General features: G+C 38.3%; 1 protein-coding gene across 4 annotated transcripts; it reads right to left on the minus strand.

The window, feature by feature from the left end:
- Window positions 1-908: 908 nt before the first annotated feature.
- On the minus strand, window positions 909-12,471 carry LOC131366658 (probable ATP-dependent RNA helicase DDX4). 4 transcript variants are annotated; one of them, XM_058411295.1, is made up of 25 exons: window positions 12,417-12,471; window positions 11,366-11,449; window positions 10,559-10,607; window positions 9,007-9,034; window positions 8,283-8,342; window positions 7,636-7,698; window positions 7,507-7,554; window positions 7,400-7,426; window positions 7,267-7,320; window positions 7,147-7,194; window positions 7,038-7,064; window positions 6,882-6,950; window positions 6,743-6,778; window positions 6,435-6,470; window positions 6,316-6,360; window positions 6,095-6,237; window positions 5,808-5,960; window positions 5,136-5,290; window positions 4,813-4,942; window positions 3,800-3,966; window positions 3,325-3,470; window positions 2,044-2,143; window positions 1,616-1,886; window positions 1,413-1,520; window positions 909-1,325 (listed from the first exon to the last, which is right to left on the minus strand). In XM_058411295.1, exons 3-25 carry the CDS (start codon window positions 10,583-10,585, stop codon window positions 1,248-1,250), a joined length of 2,019 nt encoding a protein of 672 aa, XP_058267278.1. In that variant the 5' UTR covers window positions 10,586-10,607; window positions 11,366-11,449; window positions 12,417-12,471; the 3' UTR covers window positions 909-1,247. The 4 variants fall into 4 exon arrangements, with proteins under 4 accessions (XP_058267278.1, XP_058267280.1, XP_058267281.1 ...); XM_058411297.1 differs by lacking the exons at window positions 6,435-6,470; window positions 12,417-12,471; XM_058411296.1 differs by lacking the exons at window positions 7,038-7,064; window positions 12,417-12,471 and having other exon boundaries at window positions 910-1,325.
- Between the last annotated feature and the right edge of the window lie 7 nt (window positions 12,472-12,478).

Below are 12,478 nucleotides of genomic sequence, written 5' to 3' on the forward strand. Positions count from 1 at the left end.
ATAAACATCCTTTCCTGTAAAAGCAGCTAGATGTGAAAAAGAGCAGTAGAAGTTAAAGTCAGAATAGCATGCTAGTTTAAACGGTCATGGTGATAATGAAGAAATGCAGTGTTACACAAGCATGTGTGTGTCTACAGATCAACATCCAGAACTCGCACTGCCATGTGAACATACACCATGTCCTACAGTATGTAGGTACGAATATTACAGAAGTGACACTGACAGAAGCAGTGCACCATGGGTGCACCACAAAGCTGGGTTTGTGTAAAATGGACGCAGCAAATTGCTGGAATGAAAATCAAGTCACATGCTAATCTGATTGCTCCTAAAAAATTGGGCTAAATTGACTAAACTCCACATTGTTGAATTCCTCATCATTACTAGTCATTGTTCTTTATTATTCAAAATAAACCATAGACTGAATATATTATATAACAACTGCAGCTTTAAATGAAGTAATGTTCAAAGCTACATTTCTGAATTAAAATCTGATTTAATAAAGCCATGTTTGCTGAGGCCAGACATCAGTTTTTACAGTGTGCAGATGGACAATGACCTGAAGCACATTTGTCCAGTCATGTTTAATCCCTAGATGATGAGAGTCAGGTGACTACATAGAGAAACCACATCTAGTTGGTTGTAAATCCCTTCAAATGAAAACGATGATGCAGAAGACCTGACTTGGTAGCCTTTCTAACCATATTAGTGATTTAATAAAGTTAACATGGAAACCATATTCCATACATCCAATGCTCCTCCTACTCATTCACTGTAGACAAAACTATCAAACCGGACATCAGATTAGTACATGATTATATACATTTAATAATGACTTCTCAAATCAGCAACTCCTCTTTTTTCCACTCCCCAATCTACTGTTAGGCCCTGTTTACAGCATACTGTGGACTGATTCTGTGTCAAACCTATTTATCTTGTACCCAATGGAACTGTACCTTGTATGGAGGAAGAAGCAGTACCTGAAACTGTACCTTCACAGACTGCAGTGAGTAAAACTGCATCGCTATAATGAGAGAGTATAGCCTGTAAAATACACAACACTGCAGAGGAAAACTTTTGTTGTGTGAATTTATTAGCACTGGGGAACAACAACTATTTTCCCTCCTTCAAAACAAATGCCTTCACACTTAAACTGTATCTGGAACAAACAAACAAACAAACAAACAAACAAACATCTCTTTTAAACTGAATACATTAATAACAAAAAAAGTACAAAAAGTACTAAAAAATTAGTCCCAGTCTTCATCAGGTCCTACAGCAGTGCTCTGAGATGGTTGGGGTGTATGGTCCTTCAGGAAGGATGCACCCTAAACACAAAAGAGCACATGTTGAAAAATCATAAGAACTGAGGTTCACAAAAGCAAAAGTAGGACGTTCGGTGAAAATGTTGTTACCCTGCGAGTGTCAGTGGAGGCAAACACTTCACCACGTGGGTTGAACCCTGAGGTACCATGGGCACTGAATGCAATTTCCTCCAGCCATGAAGGCACTTCCTGCTGCGCCTGAACAAAAGAGGAAACCACTAAGTTTGAATACTCTTGAGAGACAGAAAAAAGTAGGTCCTGTAGAAAATTCTGGCATTAATGAAATCACAAACCCCTGAGAGGACTTTGACCAGAGAGCGAGCTAGAGGAGTGTCAGACTGTGGGTCAAAGAAGGACACGGCTCTTCCTGTGTTTCCACATCGGCCCGTTCTCCCGATGCGGTGCACATACTCGTCAATGTCTTTGGGCAAGTCAAAGTTCACCACATGCTGGACATGCTCCATGTCCAGACCTCTAGCAGCGACAGAAGTCGCTACCAGCACAGGACATCGACCTGTCCGGAAGTAACTGAGAGCTTTCTCCCGTTCTCGCTGTTCCCGATCGCTGCTCACAAGGAGAAAGACAATGCTTTTGAAGACATTTAAACTTTTATATACATAAACATACACAGAATGTCAGGGTAACTTGCTGAAAAATGTAACTGATGTTCGAACCAGATTAGGAACTAGACATTGCTTGGTGTGTCTGCACAGGTACATACCCATGGATGCTAGTCGTGGGTACGTCTTCCTGACAGAGAAATGTTGCAATGAAATCTGCATATCTCTTGGTCTCTACAAAGACTATTGTCCTCTCTGCCCCTGAGGATAGCAGAACATTACATTTACATTCCCATTTGACCACAGGATATTTGTTTGCCTCAACTCTACTTTGCATTTTGCAACTGTAATTGCAGGCAGGTCTCCATCATATGATTTTACACAAGAGATGTATCTGCTCTGCTAAACATCTGCTTATCTGATTAATGAAAAGTGCAATATACATTATATAAATAAAACATAAGATCAAGAGGACTAATGCTTTTTTGTTTTGGCTCTGTGTCAAATATTAAAATCTGATTTTTTGAAAGGAATAAAATGCTGCAATTCCACCTATATACATCCAGGCAAAACACTACAGCTGGCAAGATCTGAATATTTCCAAGCTTATTTCTTAGTTATACAGCAGTTAGTTCCGGTCCACTACTTTGATTAGATGAGCAGCAATTCTTATGTGCAACAGAAGCACACTGGGACGGTTTGGGTCACTCTGCTGTCTGATCAACAAATTCAGCAACAGTCCCACTGCAACCATCACTACAGTACAGTTAATGATGACATCAGCAGACTGAGCAAAGGTCAAATTTTTCAGGAATTTAACTTCAGCCTTAATAAGACAGCTTGTCTGATTAAGATGCAAAGAAAGAAGGGAAGACAATTTTGCCAAATTTATTCTCCAATTCATCCCAAAGGTGTTCTATGGGCTTGAGGTCAGGACTCTGTGCAGGCCAGTCAACTTCCTCCACACCAAACTCACTCATCCATGTCTTTATGGACCTTGCTTTGGTCACTGGTGTGCAGTCATGTTGGAACAGGAAGGGGTCATCCCCAAACTGTTCCCACAAAGAGCAGGAAATTGTCCAAAATGTCTTGGTATGAAGCTGAAGCAGTTCCTTTCACTGGAACCCCTGAAAAACACCTGAATTCAATGACTTGGAGGGGTGTCCCAAAACTTTTGAGAAAAAAAAAAAATATAGTGCATCTTTAACTGGAATGTACAAATCCATGTAAGCTAGCAAGACCACTGTAAGTCAATCAGTGAGTGTGGTGTCTCTGGAATCCACAAAAACTGTCAGGCTTTACAAAAATAGGAAATTTAAAGCAAAACCATTCACATTACTGAATACATAACATCCAGGTCTGTTTAGAATATTTCATTAATAATACAATGTATAGTAATATTTCAGAATGAATCAGTCATCACTAGGTCAAGTTGGGGTCACCTGTGGTCTTCAGCAGCTCCAGCAGCTTCTCCCTCTTTGAGTACTTGGTGACTTGAAGGATGAGCTGCTTTATGTCACTGCAGGCTCCTCCCACAACTCCCACCGCCAGGAAGAGATAATCCACTTTCAGAAAACAGGCTGCCAACCTGGAACACAGATAAAATTGTTTTAGTGAATTTAATGAAAATGTTTACAGCATGGTATAGACTGTTAGGCATCTGACCATAACAGTAATAGAATATACTCCACACAATGTGTTCAAGATGTGTGCAACATACTATAAATCAGTTTAAGTTACTTTTTCATTTTGGAAAAGAATTAGCTAGCTTCTCAAAGAATTAGCCAGCTGCCAATTCATATCCACCAACATTCTTTACTAAAAATGATGGGATCATTTACAACCAAGTGGCTTCCAGAAACACAGTTTAAGTAGTAACCCTGATAGTGTGTTAACCAAAATATGAAAATGACAGACCTTTGAATATCCTCTGGATAGGTGGCACTGAACATCAGGGTTTGCCGCTCTTCTTTAGAAGGCATTCCTGAAGAGTTCACCAGCTTTCGCATGTCTGGCTCAAAGCCCATGTCCAGCATCCGGTCAGCTTCATCCAGCACCAAATAACGCACTTTACTCAGTCCAACCTGGGCAACACAAATGAGCAAATTAACTGCAACATGCAGCCTTCACTTAGGGACTGCTAATTATGCAAAACTACTAAGTACTGAAAATATATATATTATATATACACACACTATATGTATATATTTAAAAATACAGCTTTCATTTGCTACAAACAGTTTTATTGCTAAAATAAGCCACCAAAGGTTCAAGACCAGACTGAATGGTGGAAAAGGCTTAATGTTTTGTGTGGAGTCCATGCGTACGTGACTGATAAATGAGCTCCATAACATTGCAACATCAGAGGGTTGTGCAATGCAGTCTTAGATGCACTAATTGTGCTAAAAGCTCCTGCTTACTGAGTGAACTATACTAATGACTGACATTACAGTATCATTTTACATTACATCACCAGAGGATTTGCTATTTTCCATCATAGTAGTGAAATGTGCTGTAGTTTAATTATATGAACAATCGGGATAGAGGTCAAGAGGAAGCTCCAAGTAATTCTCAGATGAAGTATCATACAAATTTATCAAATATAATTGGGTTACTGTTTCTGTAGCTAAATAATTACATTAACTAATAGTTTGTTATTAATGCAAAATTATTGGGTAGGGGGACCCCAGGCCAAATAATATGTTACTACCACTATCAATTATAAGCCCCAGTGAAGCAGAATCATTTTGTTGATTGAATAATGATTTAAAATTCTAGTTTGCAGCTCATCATATTTTAAGATGCCAAGTTTCAATTACTGAAACTACAAATGTTCCTCTCAAGGTAGTACTTACTTGGAAAATTCTAATACCCTGAATTTTAACTAAATATTTACTAATATATCAACTCTCAGAATGAATGTAAATTACCTTTCCACGCCCAATAATGTCCAGCAATCTTCCAGGTGTCCCACACAAGATGTTACAACCCTTCAACACTTCTCGGATTGAAAATCCGGTGTTTGTGCCACCGTAAACCACTACAGGACGCACACAAGTGCTACAAGAGATGTGTTCCAAAAGTGTTTTAGTCTTTTGTGGTAAATTACATCATAATCCTAGAGAATTACACTAGAACATTAATCCTATGACAAAGCAGCTCAAGAAACTTGCCAAAGTGCCATTTGTTTCATATGCATCACTTTGAGAGACAAAAAAGAATTATGTAAATGTTTAAGACAGGTTTTATATACCCATAGGCAAACTTGCGGGCCTCTAGGTAAATCTGATAAATGAGTTCCCTGGTGGGGGCCACAATGATAACTTCAGGCTCCTGCACCTCGCTGAACTTGCTGCTTGCCGCAGCGTTGCTCATGAGATGCTGCAGAATAGGCAGCAGGAACGCAGCCTGAGGAAGGCAAAAATAAATAAATAAAACCATTAAAAAAAAATTGCTAACCCACACAGTTGATTTTTCCAGTTTTAACCACTTAGGGTGATGACCATGATCATTTACAGTAAGCAATCAGCACAAACACAGCAAGTCACACTAAAGCAGTACTTGAAAGCAATGCATCAATTTATTGCAACTTTTAAATCCTGTAGAAAAATATTGTTCCATAATACTTAAAAAACAAATTATATTACACTAAGTGACATATCACCATTCTAAAACTATTTCTAATCAGTGTGTGTTACAATATTGATGATAATGCTAGATAAAATGTACTGTGACAAAATTCAGAGTAGCACTAGGTCCGCAACTTAGGAAATGAGCTGTAAATGAATCAAAGCCAGTATGAGCTTTCTGCTATATAATCAGCAAAGCAAGCGTGTTTAATATATATATAGGATTTCATCAGATAACCCATTAAGCAGGGCATGAATAAATAAATCTCATGCCATACATCTGAGTGAGGACTCACCGTTTTTCCAGATCCGGTCTGGGCACAAGCCATAAGATCCCTTCCGGCAGAAATGATGGGAATACCATGCTTCTGAACGGGTGTAGGCTTCTCGTATCCTGATTTGGCGACATTTCTGTTAAGAGTCTCACAGAGTTGAGCTTCTTCAAATGTCTAGAAGCATGTGCAAAAAGACAAAAAACAAACCCCACAAGCTTTTGTAACTGAAATGTAATTAAAGGAATCAAAACCATTTGCAGAAAAAAATGAAAGCACAATGAGATGTTAAAATGAAGATCTCCACTCACCATAATTGCTTTGGGCGGGTTGCTTCCACTTACATCTACAAGGATATCATCATACTTGTCAAAGTTGACGCCTGTTGCGTAGTGGGCAAAAACTGCGTTCTCTTCTTCTGGTGGTGGAGGGGGTATATAGCTGACCTTGGCTCCTACAGGATAAAGACTGTGTGTATTTTTTATCAGTCACTAACAGTGTCTCAGGTACTAATATATGAGGAATTACAAACCTGCAGATGTACCACCTTCTTTTTCCTCACCATCCTTCTGTAATCCTAATAAATTAACAGAAAACGACAAGTTAAATCTCAATCCCTTCCAATTACAGTCATTTACAGTACAAAGTTACCTCTTGAAAACACCTCCTCATCCCGTCCTCTGTACCCTAAATATATTTAAACAAATAGCAGTGTGAAAACAGACACTAAAGCTCCATTAAGATTAGTTTATTTAATGATTTTGGTAAAGGATTTACCATAAAAACAACATCCAGACAGCAATATCATTACCACAGTAAATGCAGAGGAACACCTAAGTTTAACCCTGGATGATTAGAGCTTAAATGACAGCTCTTCAAAAACCTGCTTTTTACACACATTTTCAAGACAATTTCAGTTGTGTATTATATGAAGAGCAAGAATCATGCAAGACAGTCACCTCCACCAAAGGACCTTCTGCCTTCAATGTCACCATCTAAGACAGAATGAGAAACAAATGGTAAAGATCACGCATGCTGAAACAGATAAATCTCTATTCTGCTGTGTGCTTACCTGCTCTACACCCTATTTGTTCGTACCTTGTCGGAAAGCGCCACGCCCTCCACTCGCCCCACACCCACCTCTGCCACTAAAGTCACTTTTAAAACCTGCAATAATAAAAAAACCACCACATCAGCATATTTTCAGAAATATTCATTGCTCATATATACTGACAAATCTCTGGGACCTTTTACCTCTATCGTTGTCATTTTCATCACGGTCTGATAGAGAGAAACAGACTACAAGAACATGCTCACTATGGCTTAAACAAAGTGAATAAATAATTAAAGGGCATTAGATTACCAGAGTTAAAGGAATTCCTAAATCCTCCTCTTCCTCTTCGTCCTCGTCCTGCCATCACATTAAAGATCAATACACAGCTATAAGAAGGAGTTTTACCCAAACTAGGCCCTGAATACTTGCCTCTGCCTCCACTTCCCCTGAATCCACCACTATTCCAGGAGCTGCTACCATCAACTACAAGCAAAGACACAGTTCTAAGTCTGTCACAGTGGTGTGCTGTATATGAAGGTTTAAATCATCAAGGCCTACTAACCTTCTTCATTTCCATTTTCATCAAATTCTGCATAGAAATGCAAACAGTTACACATCTCTTACAAAGCACAATCAAAAAAGCATGAAATAAGAGAGACAAAAAGGAACCTGAACGGAAGCTCTTGAAGCCTGCACCTCCTCCTCTACAGCCCCGACCTGATGGTGGAAACATCTATGAATAATTTGGTTTAACACTTAACAATTGTGTTCCTTTAAAACACAGACCAAGAGACTCACCCCTGCTGCCTCCTTGAGTCCCAAAACCACCATCACCATTTTCACAAGGACTTTCCTCTTTGTCTAGAAACACATTAGTACATTCCTCTTTAGATCACACAGAAACACTATGTGGTTAAACGTTTGTGAATACCTGATCACACCCACATGCCACAAAGTTTAAAGCCTAATGTACTGTATAGCATGTCCTTGTTTGCTGTAGCATCAAGATTTCCCCAAAACGAAGAGACTCAAACATTGCTTCAGCATGACAATGGCCTTGTAAACAAGGCAAGATCCTCTAAAACAGTTTAGTTTATTGTGGAAGAACTCGAGCTGCCCGAGCCCTGACCTCAATCCCACTGAACACCTCTGGATGAACTGAAACACTGACTTGACCCCAGGACCTTCATGTGACATCAGTAGCTGGCCTCACATATCTTTTAGCTGTAGGGATTTGGTCATTTGTCCCAGAAGGTCATAACAACAACAAAGGCTTGAAAATGTGATGGTCAGGTGTCCACATCAGTCATATAGTGTATGTAAAAGTCAAATTAGTGGATTATATAGCCAAATATAAAGATAGTGTTTACAACTAAAATTTAATACATAAAAAATGACTGAACATAAAGTACCTCTTAGTTCTGATAATATTCATGACTGCCTACCGTTGATGCTTTTAAAGCTGCTTTGTTGGCTTCCACTGTTCCAGGAGTTCCCAGCATTCCCTGATAAATGCAAAACGAACAATAGAGCTCTCTACACACACACACACACATCCTACCTACATAGAAAAACCAAGCAGCTTGATAGATATGGGCAATCCCATGCAATTATCAACCTATCCATGGAAAAACTAACTGGTAAGCCAAATACAGTTTAATTGCTCTAATTACATTTGAGAGGAAGTTGCATCTAATCCCACACAGAAATGGTTTCAACTGACCATTTTCTCGATTAATTTCTTCTTAATATCAGCTAAAGCTAAGAAAGGACAGCTAACCAGATTCTAAAACAGAAATTTAATCAGAAAAGCAGATGTAAAGACAATTTCTTTTCCAAACAATAAGTAATAAAAACACAATTGACATTAGTGCTATAAGAGCACATACTAAAACTGTACCTCTATCCCAAAACACCTACACATGTGATGTCTCATCCATAATACAGATAAAGTTCAGCATCTTAAATAGCTACATGAACATATAGTCTTTTATCAGTACGCTTTCTTTAGGAAAGCTTAACATCTTCAAGATTGTACAAACACAGATTTCCAAATTAATGAACTTTAGTAAAGCTGGAATTGTCAATTTTCACACCAAACGTACTTAAGAGCTCCATTTCTAGTATAGTTTGATATCGGAATATTTTAAGATGAATGAAATGTTTTACCAAATATCATGTTGCTCACCACAGGGCTCTGTAGAGAGGACAAACATATTTTAAAAGAATTAACATCCTGTAGATTACTGTACATCATATACTGATTAGCAAGCTATAAAGACTTTAATCTCTAATGTTTGCTGTGTAGAGTTTCGAACTCTTGAACTTAGAAAATAGAAAAAAGACCATTCCCATTGTTTCACTGCAAAATGAATTAAGAAAAAGCAAAGCAGTACACTACACTATATATGATTAAATAACGGAGAGTCTATAGGATTGTACAGATTCTCTCCACAGGAAATAAACGTGTGGCTTTTGCAGAGTAAAAAAGAGAATATATAATAATCCCCTACTGCATGCTGCCTCTGAAATAGTGTCTATTTCTATAACACACCATAAACATGGAATAAACACAGAAAGGAAAATGAAGCAACATGCTGAAGGCTAGCTTACGGCCTGGATGTGAACACAATGCAGCCATTCAGTTATCAGCACTGGCTATTGTCTGAAACTAATTTCACTCTGTATGGGTCAGTCACGTGTCTTTATGCATTATTAATCCACAGATTGAGACAGGTGACAGATGGCTGTTATACCCTTGTAGGGAGGGTGCGGACATTTTTCCTGCCATAATTTGGCTCCACTGGTTCCCTTCGTGTGAAGTGTTGCTGCAGAATAATAAATAAAATCCTTTCATCAAATTTATCCTAAGAAGGATTTCTGTTCTGATGGAGACAACATCTATAGGCCAGATAAACACTGCAGGATTCACGAAAGAAAAACCAGATGCCCAGACATCCATGGGATGTCCAGACAGAGAACCGTGAGTGGTCAGTCCAGAGAACACGTCTCCACTGCTCTAGAGTCCAGTGTCGGCGTGCTTTACACCACTGGATCCGACACTTTGCATTACACTTGGTGATGTAAGGCTGGGATGCAGTTGTTCGGCCATGAAAACCTGTTCCATGAAGCTCTCTACGAACTGTTCTTGAGCTAATCTGAAGGCCACACAAAGTATGAAGGTCTGTAACTATTGACTCTGCAGAACTCTGTGCACTTCAGCATGTGCTGACCTCGCTCCGTTATTTTACACGTCCTACCACTCCGTGGACTGAGTTTCTGTTGTTCCCAATTGCTTTCACTTTGTTATAAAACAGTTGAGCGTGCAATATTTAGTAATGAGGAAATGTCATGAATGGACTTATTGCACAGGTGGAAACCTATCACAGTACCAGGCTTTAATTCACTGAGCTCCTGAGAGCGAGCCATTCTTTCACAGATGTTTGTAGAAGCAGTCTGCATGTCTAGGTGCTGGATTTTATACACCTGTGGCCATGGAAGTGACCGGAACACCTGAATTCAATGATTTGGAGGGGTGTCCCAAAACTTTTGCCTATAGTGAATATACATGTGTGTGTGTGTGTGTGTGTGTGTGTGTGTGTATATATATATATATATGTGTGTGTGTGTGTGTGTGTATATGTGTGTGTAATATATATATATATACACACACACACACACACTTATTGTCATGCTAATGTCTTTACATGGAGCCAGTTACCTGCTCGTCTTCCTCCCAGTCCTCCATAGCTGTAAACGGTGGATAAGAGCTAAAAGAAAGAAATTAGAGATATTAAATTATAAGTTTTTAGCCATCTTTGAGTTTTGTAGCTGACGGAAATGGTGACACGCCACAAACCTGGCGTCGAATATATCTTAAAATAGCTGTCAGAAATTCACCACTTTTACATTAGAAGTTTAATAAAGGTCTTACCTGTTTTTTGTACACATTTCCCAACATTTTACTACTTTATTTTTAGTAAAATTGTTAAATAATCTTAGTTATCGAGCTTCTGTCACGGGCCTGTCATTAGCTAGCTATCCGATTTTAGTTTGCTAAGCTCCGTGTATTAGGCTAAGTACAATTAAACAAGTTTAACGGATGAATACAGGCATGATTGTCGATTGTAAACGTCTAAGAAATAACTCTGAAATAATATTTACACCTTTTTATTAAATAAAACACGATATCGAACTGCGTTATAAGCACGCGCACCTTCCGCTCTCTCTCTACAGCGACATGGCGGTTTCCCTCCAAACAGGCCTCCACTGTAATTTAGCATTTATTTAACGAACAAAGCCGAAAACTATCGCTTCATAACAAGGAACTTTTACATATCGTGTGTAGAAATTAGATTTTTTAGTATTTACAATCATTACAGATCCAAAATAACCCACGATAATTAACCTTTCATGTATTAACGATACAGCTCGCATTTTAAATGGTGATATTAAAGCTATTTTGAATATATTTCAATAGCTCATTCACAATAATGTGTTTACTTTAAAGAAACAAAAGAAAAATTGCCTTTAAACTTTGAGATGCGTCTCGGACTGTGATCTTCACTCTGAGGAGCGGATCGATGAAATGGAGAGAAGAGGCGAGAGACACCTGGGGGAGGGGGGAGGGGGGTATAGACAAGGCGTGATGCAGCCTTCATTAGCTATCACAATTACTGTTAATAAGAGTTGTCAAGTTTACGATAGATAGATAGATAGATAGATAGATAGATAGATAGATAGATAGATAGATAGATAGATAGATAATTATTATTATTATTATTATTATTATTATTATTATTATTATTATTATTATGAAATCATAGGCTCTAGTCCTGGTGTTGTCTGGTCAGTGGGAGGTCAGTACAGTTGTGACAGTAGGATGACCCAATATCCAGTCTAAATGTCTTTTCAAAGTGACAGTTGGGGAATTCCCCTCTGCTCCTGATACAATTCCTTCCTTATATCACACTAAACCATTTTAAAACACCTGATCACAATTAGTTTTTCCCCAAGTATATTTAGAATTCCTCATTTTTCTTCATTTTACTGTATTAAAAGCCTGAGTGTCCTGACCATGGTCACAGTGTGCATTTTGCCCACATTTGTTTGTCATTGTAGTTGTATCTTTCCTCGTCTTTGGGCTGGTACTCTGAAGCATACAACTTTTGTATTTTTATTGTGGATTATTTACCTAGAAAAGTGTGAACAGACTAAAGTATTACTCTAAAAGGAGATTTAACTGTTTTAGTGATATGTTAAAAAATCAAAATGTGGCTTGATGGTCAGGTGTCCACATACTTTTGGTGAAACAAAATTACTTCAACTAAAAGACTGAGTAATTTATCACGGTGGTAAATTAGTTAAATTGAGGAGCACGTGAAGGTAGGGTGTCATCTTTGCCTCTTACAATGCTTACATGCTTACAATGTGATGGTACAACATCTTAAATATCACTTTAAAAACTGAATTATTTAAACATTTATTTATTGAAATGTTACTTAAATGATTCAAATAGGCAGGTGCTCACTATTCCCGGCTATGAGCTGTATAATGTACTTGATAGAGGTAATAAAAACCTGTGTTTCCAAACACTGTTGTAACTGCATTCAATAATCAGCAAATAGGCGTTAGGGAGTTT

Source organism: Hemibagrus wyckioides, linkage group LG16 (genome assembly GCF_019097595.1).
Source record: "Hemibagrus wyckioides isolate EC202008001 linkage group LG16, SWU_Hwy_1.0, whole genome shotgun sequence".
Taxonomy (NCBI): domain Eukaryota; kingdom Metazoa; phylum Chordata; class Actinopteri; order Siluriformes; family Bagridae; genus Hemibagrus; species Hemibagrus wyckioides.

Bases quoted from the DNA above. Each gene is read 5' to 3' on its own strand.
- LOC131366658 (XM_058411295.1), bottom strand. From the start codon at position 10,585: ATGGAGGACTGGGAGGAAGACGAGCAG. The intron at 7,065-7,146 runs GTAATCTAATGC...TCTCTCTATCAG, and splicing joins TAGGAATTCCTTTAACTCTG to ACCGTGATGAAAATGACAAC. The intron at 1,521-1,615 runs GTTTGTGATTTC...TCTTTTGTTCAG, and splicing joins TGGTCAAAGTCCTCTCAGGG to GCGCAGCAGGAAGTGCCTTC.